This window comes from Siniperca chuatsi, linkage group LG2 (assembly GCF_020085105.1).
Source record: "Siniperca chuatsi isolate FFG_IHB_CAS linkage group LG2, ASM2008510v1, whole genome shotgun sequence".
NCBI lineage: Eukaryota > Metazoa > Chordata > Actinopteri > Centrarchiformes > Sinipercidae > Siniperca > Siniperca chuatsi.
The window spans coordinates 28652998-28671812 of NC_058043.1; the positions used below are offsets into that span (position 1 = coordinate 28652998).

Here is an 18815-nt window from a genome sequence, read left to right on the forward strand (position 1 = left end):
CAATTTACATATAATTTTGTCTATATGACTACATCAACACATTTTCTCATCAAGAGAAATAAGACCCAAGAGTTTCAGTTTTTGGTTTTCAAAGAAAAGAAGTTGAGATGAGCACTAATTCTCAGCCTTTCTTCTTTTGCGTGCCAATACAGGTATTTCAGTTTTTTTGTGTTTAGCTGCAGGAACTTCAAACATTGAAGTCATCAAGTTTAATGCAAGGTTAATTTGGGTGTCATCTACAAAATTTTATTGTTTTACATATTTTGGCCTGATACAAGCATGTACAAAATAAATATGGAAATAGAGCAGTATTGCTAAAGCTTATTCTAGCTTGACTAAAAACTATGCCAATAGGTAATTTACTAGTTATTCATCCTTAGATATAATTTGTGCAAAAACAGTGTAGCCAAGTTTCATTATTCTTAGATTTTTATAACATCATGGATATTTATGACGTCATGGTGGAGAGAGCACTGCTTGTGAAGGAAATAAGAGGAGCCAGAGTGATTGCCCTTGATACTGATGCTACAGTGATAATGTATTCAATTCAATTTTATTTATTTCATAACAGAAGTTATCTCATTGCACTTTTCCTATAGAGCAGGTCTAGAGCGTACTCTTTATAATATTAGAGACCCAACAATTCCCACCAAGAGCAAGCACTTTGGTGACAGTGGTGACAGGGGAGGAGAGAGAGAGAGAGAGAGAGAGAGAGAGAGAGAGAGAGAGAGAGAGAGAATGCAAATTCCACATAGAAGTTTTAAAAAATAATAATAATGATAATTATAGTAATAAGACTTTTGGAGACACTAGGAACCACAAGTAGCCCTGGAGCACAGTGTTCTAGTCGGGTAATAAGGTACTATGAGCTCTTTAAGATATGATGGTGCCTGACCATTAAGAGCTTTGTGGGTTAGGAGAAAGATTTAAAATTCTATTCTGGATCTCTTTTCCTAGTTCTTATCAGTACACGTGCTGCAGCATTCTGGATCAACTGGAGAGTCTTAAGGGACTTATTTGGGCAGCCTGATAATAAGGAATTGCAATAATCCAGCCTAGAAGTAACACATAGATGGACTAGTTCTTCTGCATAATTTTGAGACAGGATGTGCCTGATTTTTGCAATGTCACATAGGTGAAAAAAGGTAGTCCTTGAAGTTTGGGCTATTATATTGAGAAAGCCCTCATCATTTGCTGGACACCACCTCGACAGCCAGCGGCGGAATAAAGACAAGCAGCTAAATATGTCATCACTGGTCAGATTTGGCAGGGGCCCAGAGAAAACTACAGAGTCCGACATTGTCTTTGCATATGTAGGCTACACACTGACTCAACATTTTAGTGACCTATGATTAGCGTAATCAGGAGTTGTTACTGCCGATGTTAATAAAAATTTTACTGTATTTACGCATATCCTTAGCTAGCAGTTTTAAATAGGATTCAATGTCGCCTGCTCTAGCCCCAGGAATACATTTGACTGTGGTTGCTGGTGTGGCTAACTTCACGTTTTCTCAAAATGGAGCTGCCAATAATTAGAGTTGGTTTCTCAGTGGGTGTGTCGCTGAGTGGGGAGAACTTGTTAGAAATGTGATCAGGTTGGTAGTGAACTGTGGGCTTTTTCTTAGGGCTATGCTTCCTTCGGACAGTCACCCAGCCTACCTCTGGTCGGTCCACACCAGCTGTTGGGGGCTGGCTAATTACAGCAGCTAACGAGTTCCCATGGTGCAGAACTGAGTTTCCAATTCACTAAGCCTTGCCTCCAACACTACAAAAAAAAACTACATTTATTACATGTACCATTATCACTAAAGGAGGCAGAGGAATGGCTAAACATTTGACACGCAGTGAGAGAGAGAGAGATAGAGAGACCATTGCTAGCTGCTAAGCTAAAGAACAATAGCTAGCAAAACTGAATCACATGTAAACTGCGGGATTAGTGAGAAAGTCACTAATGTATGAAAATTCATTCTTTATAAGCTCAACTTGTTTCCATGTGTGACCCAGGTGCCCCGCTTGACTGCACTTTGTTTGTCACCGGTAAAGTGCACTTACTCTTTAATGTCTAGTCTATGCATTAAAGGTCAGATCATGCAAAGAGGAGAAGTAGTTAGTTGCGGTTGATTGTGCATTTAGGTTTTGCAGGGGAAATTTCTGAAGGGTAATAAATTGAAGTAAATAATGTTGTATTGAAAAATGTGGTCTTGTTGAGAAAGAGAAATGTGAAGAAGCAGACAAAAGCCACCACAAAAACATCTAGAAAGCTGCAATGAATAAGTTGGCAAAAAATAAATTAATTAATAAAAGCTCCATAACAAAAATAGATTCTACGGCTGTAATAAAAAATGAATGACTAAATTAACAATGTCAGGAGGGAAAATCAGTGAAGTGTGAAATCTCTGTAGGATGCAACTGTTTTTTATTGTTAAGACATTTGCAGTTTGAATTTGGCTACATTTACCTCAGTGTGGTAGTGAGACATCAGTATCAACATCATCTTCACCCTCTTCCCTTCTGCCTTACTCTTTCTCAGCCTCTTCACCTCGGATTGCAGGTCTTGTCAAACTGTATTTTCTACATACCTACCAACACTCCTGTCTTCCCGGGTTTCTCCCATGTTTCAAGGCCATCTCCCGGCACCCGGGAAACGCTCTCTCAAATTTATATATGATCTTCATACACAGATCCAAGTTTTGGATGTTTTTCTGACGTCACCCAAGTTGCCAGATAGTCTATGAACACAATCCACACACAATTTCAACCCATCTGTTCCAAAGGGCGTGTGCACAGACGGGCCATCGTCAGGGCAGGACGGCGCTCAACCTAACCCCCCCCCCACCGCTGCCTTTGTAAATCAGGAGCTAATTACACACAGATTGCGAGCGCAAATTGAATGAAACAAGTAGTGCAAATTTGCCACGGTCAAAGACAGAACACCCATGTCCCAAATTGTAAAGAAGTTGCTCTACACTGTTCATGAAGCCTTTCTGGGAAACAACTGATAAAATTGACCTTCACAATTCATATTGTCACAAAAAAGTGGTATAGGAAAACATCATTAAATTAATCTATTCTTAGGCATTACAAGGTAATCAGATATTGGTAAAACTAAAGATATCTGCAATAAAATATTGACATTTTTGTCAATAAATATTCATATTCATTGGTATTTTTCACAGATGTTGAACATCTGCACTGGGTCCAGACACTGAAAGATGCTCATATGGCCATTGATGCTAATCTGCAGTGGGAATGTAAAGCCGCCGGTAAGCCTAGGCCTACATACAAATGGCTGAAGAATGGTCAGCCACTAATAGCTGAGGTAAGACACAACAAGTAACACTGAGATTTGATATTTATAACTAAATGTTAGACACTCACTGTGATTTCTGCACTATTCTCTCAAAAAATACTGCAATGGTCTCCTTTAGAAGTAATTCAGTAACAAATCTTACTCTTAGACTTAGCTAATGCTGAACTGAAAACCTATAAGGCAAAGGATAATCCAGAAGCTTGTATTCATCTCACAAAAAATGTAAATAAATCAGTGAAAGATGTTATTTAACATTAATTAGCTGGCCTGATTTGCAGGGGAGGGCCCATGTGGAGGCTGGAAGACTGACCATATCCAAGATAAGTCTGTTGGATTCTGGGATGTATCAATGTGTAGCAGAGAATGAATATGGAGCTGTCTATGCCAGTGCTGAGCTCAAGGTTATAGGTAAGCAGTTTGTCTGCCCTGTATCATTTACAATTAATTGAATTTCATTGAAAGCAGAGATATACTGTATGTACATTGTGCTGTCAGTGGAATGAAAATGCTTCCTTTCTGAAAGTAAATAAATACTAAAAAGAGGCTGAACTCGTTCCTCCCTGTGCTATGGCCTCACTCTTTCATTTCCATAATTCTTTCATACGATAAGCCAGTCTGGTGGTGAAATATAATTTACATAATTGCTGGTGATGTACTTGACATTTTTGGTGATGTACAGCTGTTCCCCCTCCACAAAGCGAGACAAATAGCCTTAACATGGGTCTGTTCCTCAGCTTCCCCACCTGACTTCACCCGGCGGCCCGTGAAGAAGTCCACAGTGATCCAGAGGGGGGGTGAGGTGGTCTTAGCGTGTCGCCCCCACGCTTCCCCCAGGGCCACAATCTCCTGGTGGAGAGGGGGTGAACTCCTGAAGGACAGCAAGAGGTAGGGTATTGTACTATATGCACTGCTGCTAATGCTACTGATAGCATCTTTTAAAGGATTTCTCATGTGGTCATTTTCATTTTTAGGACTCATTGTTATTTAGGCTATACCTCTGGTCAACGTGACTTTAGAAGTCAGTGTTGCATTACACAGCATTATTTGGTTCAAGAAAGTGTTGTTGTTTTTTAAGATAGACACCTTATTCCTCAAATAGAAATAAATAAATATTGGTTTTCTGTTGAGATATAGTAGTTTTGTCTGATGCATTTTTACTGGAAGTAAGTATGAGGCCATGACCCCTACTCATTACTTTCATTACTATCATTTCTTTAAGACCGAAGATAAAGAGAACAATATGATTTAGCTGTTTGAAACTTCAAAGCATCCAGTGTCGACAGCTCGTCAAGGCAATCAAAGTGCTGGATGTAGAACAGAGATCCTGGAGGGGATCTGTGTGAAAACCACAAATAAAAACAATCTCACCATATCCTTCAGTGAAACTCTACCTCAGGCTACATGACAGGCCACACCATGTCATGATTTAAAGTCTGAGGCAACACCTACAAGCTAAAAGAAACAGTTTGTTGTTGCACTCAGCCTTAGCAGAGACTCATACACACACTAAGAACCACCAGAATTCAAGCGCAGTATGAGAGCTGCTTTCATTAAATGTTCAGCGAACGAGTAGAAGAGGTAAATGTTCATGTAGGTTCAGAAAAAAATAGGGGCTGGGCTGAGTAACTGCTAGAAAGGTCCAAAAAGTAGGGACTCAAACAGATTCCAGAAAACTTCACAACAGTTTAGCAGTTGTCAACAATCAGTGATCTAGCATGAATCCAACTGCAGCACTCTGGTACTGAATCTGACCCTCTTAGAGTTGTTCCAAACTGAAACTCTACAGGTCTCCTTTTTGACATCATTATTTTAGTCTAATGACATAATATTGGTGCATTTAGGTAATTTCTTAAGGGAAGCAAGGTCAGTCTCCAGGTGTTTCCCCCTTTAAGCCATTGTTCAGCAGGCCCACACATCATCAGACACGCAACTGAAAGCATGTCTTTTGTGTAAAACACCATCAGAAAGCCTTGTCAGTCTTAAACTGTATAATTAACTTAATAGCATCAATTTTCTTTGAGAGCCTTGCTTCCTTGTTCTGTTCAGGCAGCAACTTTAGTAACTTACACAACAACTTCCCATAGAGGATACTGAAATAAAGAGGAAGCATGTAGAATTGAATTTCAGTCTGTCTGTCTTGTCTGAAACCTGTGGTTTTTGACCAATTACCTGTTTCAAAGTCTATAAAGTAATTTTAGTTTAACAGAAAGTTTTATTTTGTTTTTATTGTATCCTGAGTTTGCTGAGTCAAAACATTTTGTCCACTTTTGCCATTCTAAGAAGATGGTTCAACAGGCAATCTGACAGGTCATTAAAATAGCCTCCAATCAAAGGCCTCGTAATGTGCATTTGCAAATAAATGTAATAATATTTCTAGCTTGTGTATTAATAGACAGTTATGACAAGGCTGTAAATAGCAGCTTACAGCAGAACCACTGACATTGTGTGAAATCTTCAGCCTTAGTCTTCAGCCTTAATTCTTAAGGGGGTAGCTTCAGTCAGCTGTGAACTGAGCAACAGTCCAGAGCTGCCAAGTCTCATGCACTGACTGTGAGACTCATGCAATTGACACTTGTCACACGCTCTCACGCCACATGTCTATTTTCTCATGCAGCGAAATACAAATTTATAGGCTAATTGATAACGCCACCAAAAGAGAACAGTGCACGGACAGACAAGACAGAACAGCACAGTGCAACAGCAGCACAGTGCAGCAGCGAGTTATTCAGACCATCACGGGGAAAGCAAGAAATATCCACAAATCTATTATATTGTAATTTACTCCCATGCATGCTGCTCAGAGTAATCTCCGTCAGCGGCTTCTCTGGCAGCAGTGCACTGTCTCCCTCTCCTCTCGCCGTGCGCACACAGGCAGGGGTGAGACACTCTGTCGCTCTGACACTTTGTCGAGATTCCCAATAATAGGTTTTTAGGTTAGTATGCCTATGCAAAATCATGAATGTAATTGTACCACAATGCTGAAATCTATTAGCTAATATAACATCATTTAACATTTTTGGTTAACAAGCTATACAGTATTGCCAACATGCTCTCATCTTTCTCAAATCTATCTCTCAAATCTCATGCCGAATAAGAGGAAGCCTCATAGCCACTCCTTCATGAAAAAATATATGTTAAATAGGCTGAAAGTCTGAACATCAGGCTTTTTTCTAGAGCCCAAAGCAAACAAAAATCTAGTTTGTTTTCTGGACAAAATTATCCCGTGGGATCCACTGTCTTTGAACAATATGTTTTCTCCTTCATAACTTTTCATACAATGTTTGTAGATGTAGCTACTTGCCAACCCTTCAGATTGTGCTGAGAGTCCCATTTTTCAATGCCCCCTTCCTCCAGACTCAAAAAATGACAAAATGACTCCATACAGTAAAAAAGGTTTCAGTCGTAGTCATCTGGATCCTGTTTTCAGAATCAAAACGTTTCGGCTCCCATCCGGAAGTCATTCTCAATTGTGAAAATGGTCTGAGAACTCAGAAATGTAAGCTACTCTGTGTTGCTTAGGCCCTGCCCTCAGGGAGGAGTCTTCCTGAGTGTCTGCTGTTTACCCTGCCTAGTTTCACCTGAAACTGACCTTCTTTGTTTCCATGATGGCCCAGTAATCAGGCCTATTGTTTTCTGGCTGCACCTCCCTCATCACTGTTAAGTATCTGATTAGCATATGATTGGCTTGGCCATGGTGTTAATACACTGTGGTAAACGGCGGTGTAGTCCCTCAGTCGTCCAGAAGTGTTCTATCATAGAAAAGGTTTCAGTCATAGTCATCTGGACACTGTTTTCAGAATCAAGACATATCGGCTCCCATCCGGAAGTCATTCTCAATTGTGTTGAGTACCTGATTAGCATATGATTGGCTTGACCAAGGTGCTAATACACTGTGGTAAACGTTGGGCAGATTGAATCTCAACAAAGTTAAAAGAGCCAAAAAACAGGACAAAAGGGAAACAGAACCAAGAAGGAATGGTGTCTCCATCCCTTATGTATCTGGACTGTCTGAAAAACTACAAAGGATCTTTAGACAGCACGATGTTCCTGTTTTCTTTAAACCAGGCAACACTTTAAGACAGAAACTCGTTCATCCTAAGGACAAGATGCCCACACAAAACAGAGCAATGTAGTTTATTCAATTCAGTGCAGTATGGAAAACTGCAAAGAACGGTACATAGGTGAGACTAAACAGCCACTTCACAAAAGACTTTATCAGCACAGATGACACGCTAACTTGGAATTGCAGAGTGCCGTGCATTTGCATCTAAAAGCTACAAACCACACATTTGAAGACAGTGAGGTAAAGATTCTAAGCAGAGGGAAGAGTTGGTTTGAAAGAGGAGTCAAAGAAGCCATTTTTGTGAAAAAAGAAAACCCCTCTTTAAACAGAAATGGTGGTCTGAGATTCATCTTGCCAACCGTTTACCACAGTGTATTAACACAATGGTCAAGCCAATCATGTGCTAATCGGGTACTTAACAGTGATGAGGGAGGTGCAGCCAGAAAACAATAGGCCTGATTACTGGGCCATCATGGAAACAAAAGAAGGTCAATTTCAGGTGAAACTAGGCAGGGTAAACAGCAGACACTCAGGAAGACTCCTCCCTGAGGGCAGGGCCTAAGCAACACAGAGTAGCTTACATTTCTGAATTCTCAGACCATTTTCACAATTGAGAATGACTTCCGGATAAGAGCCGAAACATCTTGATTCTGAAAACAGTGTTCAGATGACTACGACTGAAACCTTTTCTACGATGGAACACTCTTGGACGAATGAGGTACTACACCGTCCATACAGTAAATTCGCTAGAACGCAGGAAAACAGTCTCTGAAATGAACAGTTTTCTGCGGTGGGTAATGTCACAGAAGGCCTACTCATAAAATGCACAAACTTCACCCATACCAAATCTCACTCCAAACAAATCTGAAAACTTGGCAGCCCTGATTTAGTCAAAGAGCAGAGGTTCTCTAACAGTCCTTTATTTCGAAGGGAAGTTGTCTGCTTTTATTAAAGGTGTGTAACAAACCACAATATAACCCTAGCTGTTAAAAAAGGTTTACATTTATGCACAATTGAGTTTATTTTCTTGTGATGTTAAAATTAAAAAGATACTGTTAAAATTTTTGTATTAGCTAAGCTATGTAAGTCAAACAGGGTTATGACCGAAATCATGTAAGTAGCCATGTAAGTAGCCATCAAGTGCATATTTAAGACCCTTTTTAGAGTCAGCTGGAGAGAATGTTTTCAACCAACTTACTAAGCTAACGATAGTTTAATTAGCTAACTACAGCTGATGAAATTTGCTAGCAACAGTTTAATTCGGTAAAATCGACGGCCATCCCCCAACAACCCCACCTCCCCAGTACATCTCACTGGCTTCCCACCCGCAAATATTTCCATTTGTGTTTGTTGGAACATATGATCAATGGTAGTGGGCACATATTTCTTTTAATCACAATCCTCTTCAATAGCTGCTGTATTGAATATTTTTTATTTAAAAAGGTTATATTAACATCTGTATCTTACTTTACCCTGTAATTTCCCCACATTAGATACACTTATTTCAAACTAAAACTGTCAAACAAAAAACTCTAAAACTTCCTACTTTATAGCTGCTCTGATTAAAAAATAATCATTGCTTTGAGCTATCATGAGCATCATATGACACTGGATTATGTGACTTTTCTCTTGTAGGATGGCCACTTCATCCACCCACCACAGTCTTCTTCTTTGGCCGCTCGGGCCCATAAACTTAAAAGTACATTCTCATAAAACTCTTCTTGCAAAGTTTATACAGTGTTTTCACCCAATTGCAACAATATTTTGCTGATAACAGAGACCTGATAGTATCAGTCTTTTTGCAATCAAACTCCAGACATGAGATTTTTCTCAAAGTTAAGTTGAGTGTTGGAAGTTGTTTGGAAATGGAAAAATCCTTGCTAGTACAGCTGTACCAGGGTACAGGTTATTTCACTGAATTTCTATATTTAGTGAAAATGTTTTTGATGAATCTTAAAGGTCCAGTATGTAACATTTAGGAGGATCTATTGGCATAAATAGAATATAATATTTATAAGTATGTTTTCATTAGTGTATAATCGCCTGAAAATAAGAATTGTTGTGTTTTCATTACCTTAGGATAAGCTCTTTATATCTACAGAGGGAGCAGGTCCCCTTCCACAGAGGTTGCCATGTTGCATCGCCATGTTTCTACAGTAGCCCAGAACCGACAAACCAATCACTCTAGATTGGGCTTTTCACGTTTTTTGCGAGTTTCGCGGCCACCATAGTTTCTCATACACGCTTGAATGGGAGGGTGATCCGAGCGGTATTCAAATGATTGCAAACTGCAATTTCACTGCTAGATGCCACTAAATCCTACATACTGGACTTTTTAAAGGTTTAAAGGCAACAAAAATGTCACACAGGGGAATTTTCCAGTACAGTGGTTTGCAGTATCAAATGTTCTAACAAGTTTGCTATCAAGAAGCAAACTCTAGATGCTAAAATGATTGCAGAAAAGAGAGAGAGGCATGACAGTCTGACCAGAGTGCTGTTTAATGTACTTATTTAACACTGTGGCATATGCTGCCTCTAATTTTGTAGTTTCCATTTGCATGCTGTTTATGTGTCAGATAAAGTGTAAAGTGTATAGCTGCTCTCTTGCTGTTTTTTCCTATCTCATTTTCTTTTGGGCTCTGGCTCAGATCAATATAGTCTTTCCGTAACTCACTGGACCTGCCTCAACATGTGACCAGTGGGATTGATTAGTTATCATGTTTTCCATGGGTTGGTCATCAGCAAAGCGACAGATTACCCAGGCAGTTCATTTGGTAAAGAAAACAGAAATTCACAACATGGGAAGTTTGTCTACAAAACAGATAGTTCTTTACATTTCTCTTTGTTTCGCAGCTCAGGTCATGTTCTCAGTGCGCCTCCATCACTCAGCATTTGATATTTTTGTCAATAAATCAACGCAAAGCAGCCTGTGTCAGACATGCTCTCTGGGTATCAGCTCGGCCGGAGTGAATACATATTTATTTTTGGGAACGAATGTGAAATTGTTTGATATTTGAGCTGGCTGCTCACAACATTTCTGTTTGATTTACTGAATCCAAAGGTCACAACAGGAGAGCATTATCTGCCTCATTTATGCATATGTTTACATGCTTTCCAACTTGTATGTGTAGAACCAAGGTGCCAAAATAACTGTTCCAGGCTAGAATGTGAAAATTTCTACTGAGGATGTGGGGGATTATGTCCTGCTCACTTTTTAAAATCCTGTTTTCGTCCCCTCACTTTTATTGTTTACAATTGTCTTATTGTACTGCTACCATAGTCCATATGAGAGAAAATCTGAATTGTTAGAAATATTGATACACTCATCTGAGATGCCTTCAGTTATTACCATGCGCTCAAAGCAATAAGCTTAATGAGCAGCAGCGAATGGTGCTGCAAGCACTTTCTGGATTTTTTTTGCCCTCGGTTTCACCTCTCAGGCTACATATAGGTTAGCCTTATTGGTGAAGGTTGTTGGGGCTGTATGCAGCCTGAAAGGAATACCTAAAAAAGGTGTTTTTTAAAATATAAATATTTACATTAATATTCTCCTTAAAAAAAAGGATAGAACTGAACATCAGTCATAGACAACACAGTACATGACAGAGCTCTTTGTATCAAAAAGTATAAGAAACAAATGATTATGGAAAGCACAATAAGTATAAAAACATATATATATATTTTCTTTTTACTTCATTGTGCTCCCACTTTATTTCTCCCATGAGACCAGACTGCCATTTTTTCAATTGAGATGCTTTTATATGCATGTCTCCATGTTATTACTTTTCAGAAATGGCTTATAGCATGTTGATACTATCTCCATGTGTTGTAGAGCGATAAGGTTGCAGGTAACGATCACATTCAAATTCCCTCTCTCCAGTGCTGCTCTGCTCTTCCTATCACCATCCTGCCCGGCCCTGGTGGCCTGTTGTGTATCCAATTAATATGTGCATTTAAGCTTCTGTGCTGTCATTACTATGCTGACCCTACAGCAAATCTGTTCTGCTTCAACTAAGATAATTGTTATCTTCGAGGCATGTAAATAGACTTTTGGAATAGACTCTGACGCCTTCATTCAAAATGAAATATATGGGAAAAAGTTTGATTCATATCATCACTTTTCATTCAATTAACAGAATTTATAACCAAATGAGAGATGTGAACTCATGATGGTCTGTTTCAGTTCTGTCCCTCTTCTCAGACAGACTATCATGGAGGATGGGACTCTACGTATCACCAACATCTCCAAATCTGATGGAGGCAAGTACACATGTGTGGCCAGAAACCATTTTGGAACATCCAGCAGCACGGGAACACTGGTGGTGAAAGGTATTTCTTTCTTTTCCACAGGTTTTCACTACTGTACCTTTTTTAAGCCAAGGGTTTAAACCTTTAAGGGAAAAAAATACTAGATCAAGCATGAAATTGATAATGAAATATATAGCCGTTTTATGTTCCCGCCTGTTTGACAGATAAGTCATCCATGGTTTTGTCAGCTGTGAGTTATTGTTCATGTAGTGGAGTGGGGCAAACCACCGCCATCTATTGCTGTGAGGAACATTTTGTCACCAACATTTAATTTAAAAAGAGCTGCTACAGCATTTTCAGATTTGGGTTTTTAAATAATGCTGATTATAGAGCGAGAGTTCTTTTTTTCTTTCTAGTTGACATTGTAATTGCAGTGTGTTTAATTATTCATTACTGAGTTATGGGAGGCATTCGCTTCCTAAGTGAAGTTATTTAAGGTCACTTAATTACACTGATAGAGCAGACTCTGTCTCACTATTCTGGGCAAATTAAGCTTAATTACCTTCTTCATTTGGCTGGATTTTATAGAGATACAGTGCTACATACAGTACCAAATGATTCTCCTTTTTTCCTCCCATAATGCTGTAGAGCCTACCAAGATTATAGTTCCACCCTTGAGTTTGGACGCCACTGTGGGACAGAGCATTGTGTTGCCATGTGAGGTGTCCAGTGATTCGTCCCTGAGTCCCATCTTCAAGTGGTTTTTCAACGGAAAAGCCATTGATTTCAACAGGCAGGAGCACTTTGAGATGATTGGAGGGGTACGTATAATGTGGGTGAACACTTGGTGATTTAAAGTTAAAAAAAATCAGTGCCAAAGATTTGGCCTACATCATTTTTTTATGCTAGAGTTGATATTGAAGCTCTCGAGAGCTGTGCTTTTCTGCCAGTCTATGTCTATGATAGTCTATGATATTCATATGAAAAATCATGTTTCAGTGTGCATTGAATTTCCCTGAATGCTTCTCAACCATCTTACTCTTCATCAAAACCTGGATTAAAAATAAAATAATGTATTTAATGGTAACAGGCTTTGTAATACCAGGAGTCCCACTGCAGCTATTCCATGAAAGTTAACTTTAAAGGGATGGTTCACCCAAAAATCAAAAATACTGCACCTACTGTTGTTTGCTGAGAAATATTTATAGCATGTAACTCCCCAGAAATCCACAAATTGTTTATTTTTTACGTCACTGTTTGTGTAAAGATTAACAAACAAGATACATCATGTTAAAGGAATAGTTCGACATTTTGGGAAATATTCTCATTTGCTTTCTGGTGGAGCGTTGAAAGATTAGAAGATCGATACCACTCTCATGTCTGTCCATTAAATATAATGCTAAGCTAGCAGCCAGTTAGCTTTGTAGGGGTTATGTACCAAACTGTGTCTTGGCTCTGAGCACTTGCCTGGTAACCAGTTGAGACTCCAGGAAGTTACTGCTCCCAGCCAAGAAATAGTCAGCACATAACCCCTCATAAAATGTCGTTTTAACACTTTGGTTTCTTTACGGATTAAACAAAGGAGATACAATGTTTTCATTAGTGTGTTTTAGAGGTTGGATAGAGCCAGGTTTACCTCTTTCCAGTCTTTATGCCAAGCTAAGCTGCTGTTGGCTTCATATTTAATGGACAGATAAAAACGTTGAACAATTTCTTTAATTAGTGAGCTTTAGAGATGCTGGTAAGCAAATGTTTTAATTGCCCCCAGTCTTTATGCTAAGCAAGGCTAACTGTGTCCTGGCTCTAGCTCCATAACGTACAGACATGAGTGCAGTGTTAATCTTAGAAGAAAATGCTTATTAGTTTTAGTCATTTATATCCTTCATAGTTTTAGTCGACGACAACTCAAAACGTTTTAGTCCAGTTTTAGTCGACAAAAAGTCATTACATTTTAGTCAACTTTGATTCAAAATGTTTGCTCTCTTTAAACTAATTCAAATAGGCTAATACAGGTATTGGAAATTGGAATCAAGGTGACTGTATGTGTTTATTTTTAAACATGCCAAAACGTTTGATTAGGCTGTTGTGTAGGTTGTACTTACAAATAATACCATTAAAATCACACTAGTACTTAAACAATTAGTCAATTAATGTGCCTACCTGGCCTTAGTAAGAAATCAGAATCAAAATAAATTGATGTGTAATCTTAGAAACAACAGTTTGACTAGATAGTAATTGCAATGCATGCTCAGGGCTTGCCATAAAGCTTTTTTGGTAAAGACAAGTAAGTGAAAATGGATCGAGCATAATTACAAGTTGCTTGTCCAAATATATGAATAAATAAACTTGCAGGCTAATGTTAGAGCAGCGACACGTGATGCGATGTCAAACTATTCCTTTTAAGCATAGATCAAACTGATTGAATGAGAACATAAAGGTACCAGGGAAAGTCTTGTTGGGTGGGTTTTGCCTTTAAGCCCATGTGTTGGACAATGTATACACTTAAATCAGAGATGCTAGCAGATGTTACTGTGTGTTGTGTCTGAGGGGAAAACCTGTAAACAGGTAAGACATTTCTCCATCCCAGAGGTGATCTCACTGTATGAGCAAATCAGTAAATTTCTCCCTGAACAAAGGTGCCTAAATTTTTGTAATTACAAGATTTATGCTCCCTCTTGTTGAACACACAAGGCTCACTGAAGTCGCTGTACCACACTGACTTTTCCACAGTGAACATAATCACAACAGTTGTTTAACTTGCCTTTGCTTTTTATACAAAAGGGACAGATTTCTGAAACGCTGTATTTTGCTGAGAAAAACTTTTGAAAATTATATGTGTGTGTGTTTACACAACTGCAAAGTGCAAAAAGTTATTCTGAAAACTCTTACTAGAGCCATTCATCTGAGCTGTAAGGATCAAGTATAAACACAACAAACACTGATACAAAGAAAAAAAACTTTTAAAACAAGTCATTTTTGTGTAGCCTTCCTTACAGTGGAAAACTGAATTAATTTGTTTTGCTAGACTATCATGTCATTTTTTTTTCTAGCAGTCCTGTGGTTATGGAGGAAAGAAAATGTATGTGTTCCAAGGATTTTCCATACTTCTTTTTTTTTACTTTGACTTTGCTACTTTTGGTGTTTTTCTTCCTCTCAGACTTTATATGAATGTGTCTTTGTCATTAGGGATTTGCAGGTGACCTGATGGTGAGGAACATTCAGCTAAAGCATTCTGGGAAGTATGTGTGTATGGTACACACTGAAATTGACACTGTTTCAGCAGCAGCAGACTTAATTGTCAAAGGTATGCCTCTTCCTCCTTTCTTACAGTGCTTGTCATTTCATAGAACTCTCTATGGAGGTTTTCAATTTCTTGTTTTTTTTGTGTGGAGTGTGTGTGTTTCTTGGGATTATGACACACATATTTCACTGCAAAACAGCTTTAATAGACTTTTAGATTCACAACCATGAATGTTTTGAAATTACAGAATTATTCTGTTTTTAATCCATGGGCTCTATGATCATTACACTTTAAGAGATACAGGTAAGTTACCTCCAAAAGCTTCAGGACTATCTAAAAAGATCAGAGTCCAGCTTCATGCAAGAATAAAAACACTTTCTAAAGTAAGTTTTCAAAAAAATTAACACCATATATTCTGCGGAGGACATATTTGATGCTGAAACTTAAGTATCTTAATATCTTAGTACATATTTGAGGTGGATGTGCTAAGCATCAGCGATTTAATTTAATTCAAGGGTCCCACATGACTTTTGCAACATTCTTTCTAGTTTGGCAGTTACTAATGAGTATTTCAATCAGAGTATAAAAAATCTGTGTGGAAATGCAGGAAATATAAAAAAATTAAAAATGTCAAAATATCACTGAAAAGTTTTTATGCTTGACTGAGGTGGAAAAGTTGGTGTATCGATAAAAGCAAAATGCGACAAAGTGTGATGGAAACAATCTTAGTGAATGAATACTGACGTATATATGATACCTCTGATCTGTGTGCAGTGATCAGAAATCAGAATCAGAAATACTTTATTGATCCCCGAGGGGAAACTCTTTTGTTACAGCAGCTCACTATCACGTCAGTGCAGACAGGAATAGAAGTACTAGCAAATAATATAATACACTATAATACAGGTCAGAAAATAAATTAAGTACCAAGTGGATATAAGTATAAAATAAAATAAGTGTGAAGTACAAAGTGGGTTTACCGGTTGATGATTATAATATGGTATAAGGTAATAGTGCATGAACTGTCAAGTTAAGTGTAGCTTATTAAGATTATACTGAGACGGAGGATATTGCACAGCATTAATAGAGGTATGAATAAATATCAATATCAATAAATTGGGAATTTTAAACTGAAATGGGTATATTGCACGGGAGTAATGGCACCTGACTGGAGAATTTATCAAATGTTTATCTTGATGCCCCCTACTCCTAATATTTGCAGTAGTGGATGGAAACATACATTCATTCTCATTTTCTTTTGCAGAAACCTGACTGTAGTCAGCCAACACCTGACTTTATTCAATTTAAATTAAATTGAAATTGATCATTACTAATCGAATGGTAATTTTTTTTTTCTCGCATTCAAATGGTAGTGAGAATTTCTAATAAAAAGTCAGAGCCATTGTTTTCGATTACAGATCCAAAACAGCCATCGCTCTGATTGAAGACACTGATATCCTCTATTTTTTTCTGGGAATCTTGAGATTAGAGATCTTTACATCTGCATCTACAATTTAAAGTTACATGTTAGGCTTTTAATGGCTGATACAATATTTTGACTTATGTTGTAATCACAAAGACAAGTCCTGAAAGTGGGACACTTGCTGTTTTCTTTCAGAAACGCACTGCACTACAGTATGCTCCAAAAAGGTCATGGAATATAAATTGGAGGGGTTTGGTGATTAATTATGTTCTCAGCCAGTCACACTAGTGTGTCAATCACACCTATGATCGAAATACATAACCACATGGTGAGGAAAGTCCAGGCCAGCCTCACCGAGTAGTAAAATAATACTGTTGTCTGGGAGGTTCAGATTGGCAAAGCGTGGCATCAAGAGTCTGTAGCCAGATGTCAGATGGTGCAGCTTTTACATATGGATTGTATGTTTCTGTATGGATAATCTGAAACCAAGCATTGTTGATACCCAGTGATCTTCTTCTAGCAGCAGGTAGTCCCGCTGAGGGCTCAGTGCTACTTTTGCAGATTTGTGGGTTTAGCCGGAAATCTCATGTCAGTTATCCAAATCCCGGCCTGTTTGTTTGATCTCATGTTGCTGCTTTCGCTAATTTCAATGAGATCCCAATGGAAAATGTTGCCTTGTTTTTCCAAATCCCTGGTCATTAATGGTCTCTCACGCTATTGTTAAATAATAATTTGATTTCTTTCTTTTAGTTGGCTAGTATGGGCAACCAGGCTCCATAAGGAGAGCTTTTTCTTTCTGGGTGATGGCACACATGTCTCCACAAGCAAAATAAGGCACATTTCTAAATGTTCCTCTCACTTTACAATACTTCATCATTCACCTGACTGTGATTATTTTCATAATTTAAAAATCATAACTTTTTTCATGACCAAGGGAAGTGATACTGTTATATCACAAGCAAAAACTCACTGGCCTTATATATAAGTTAAATGATACAGTAGATGGTCCAACCTGACTTCCTAGTGAAATGTACTATTGTCTGTAGTGATTAGACTGGCACTACCAATTATATCTTATATAGCCCTGAACTGATGTTGTTAGCGGAGTTATGAATCACTCAACACCTGGGGTGGGATCTGCTATGCTTACCTGAAGTGATTTAAAAAATAATAATTTGGCTGCTATTATGTGGTGAGGCTGATGCAGGTGTCTGTCCTTGTTTCTGGGTGTTGCAGGACCTCCTGGTGCCCCGGAGAGCCTGGTGGTGACTGACATTACTGACACCACTGTGCAACTGTCCTGGGGCTCTGGACCTGACAACCGGAGTCCTGTTACCATGTACATGGTGCAGGTCAGGACCCCCTTCTCTATAGGGTGGCAGACTGTGAGAACAGGTAACAGATGCACCACCATCAAACACTTATTCTCAATTAATGCAAGTCTATACTGAGGAAATATGTCATATGAAATATGTCGTAATATGGTCATTAAGGAGACTTTACTCTCTCTCAGATACATATTATTTCTTTATATTTAATCATTCACTGTGGTATTATATTTCTCTTGTTTTTTTGATAAGTGCTCTATAGATAAAATTATTATTATTATTATTAGTAGTAGTAGTAGTAGTAGTAGTATTAGTATTATTATTATTGCTTGTAACAGAGAAAAGCTGAAAGTATTTCATAGATCTTCCTATGAATGACATACTTTGCAAGTTGTTTAGTGAGCGGTCAATAGACAATAGACAAATTAGTTAGGAAAATTGATAAGGATTCACTTCAGGCTCTTTTTTTTCTCATTCTGAAGTAGACATATGGAAATTATTAAACAACAGGAAACAGAACCCTAATATGCAGCATCCTGAATTTTAGTATTTTAGTATTTATGGGTCATGTTCCAAAAACTCTGGATCCTAATAATGTCTTTTGTTAGACCCTCCCTGCCTGGGATATCTCCACATCTTTCAAACTCCATGCTCCAAGTACACAAAAACAGTCTTCCTGTTAAAATTTTGACATTTCAAGCCCAATCTGAGATAACCCTGATGACATCATCAGGATTATTTTCTCAGACTTTAGAAAGTTCCCCCCCGAGCCACAGAGGACATTATACAACTGTTACTCCTCACAGGTAGAGTAGTAGTCTTTGTGACAAATAAACGTATCTTCATGTGTGAAATCGTTGGAGTGCCCCTTTGAATTTCAGTTTTTAAAGAAAAAAAAATGTGATATGATATGTACTGACATATTAAAGTTGAAAAATCAACTTGTCAGTGCGCTCTGATGGAAAAATTATGTTATGGAGACACTGTTTCTGAAATTTAGCAAACATATTTTGGGCATTTCAGTACCGCAATTTCTCATTACTTATCATCTTATCTGCGATAAGCTAATATTGGAAATGTGTGCCTGCCATGACCAGCAGTCCACACAGAAATAATACAATACCTGACAGTCATAGGTAAACGACTTAAAACAAGGACTGAATTACAGACATGATCCCTAGAGCCATACAAATCTCTTGAAT

The 18815-nt window shown here is 38.2% G+C and overlaps 1 protein-coding gene across 4 annotated transcripts in view; it reads left to right on the forward strand.

Annotated features, from left to right (window-relative positions):
• Positions 1-18815, forward strand: part of LOC122869544 (contactin-4) — a 125530-nt gene that overhangs the window by 84270 nt on the left and 22445 nt on the right. For 2 of the 4 annotated variants that reach the window (XM_044182692.1, XM_044182683.1), the window contains exons 9-15: positions 3177-3319; positions 3589-3718; positions 4045-4195; positions 11557-11702; positions 12270-12442; positions 14808-14925; positions 17522-17680. In XM_044182692.1, the coding sequence (XP_044038627.1) occupies positions 3177-3319; positions 3589-3718; positions 4045-4195; positions 11557-11702; positions 12270-12442; positions 14808-14925; positions 17522-17680 (1020 nt within the window). The remainder of the gene's footprint in view (positions 1-3176; positions 3320-3588; positions 3719-4044; positions 4196-11556; positions 11703-12269; positions 12443-14807; positions 14926-17521; positions 17681-18815) is intronic. The other 2 variants (XM_044182673.1, XM_044182702.1) reach the window with 1 other exon arrangement.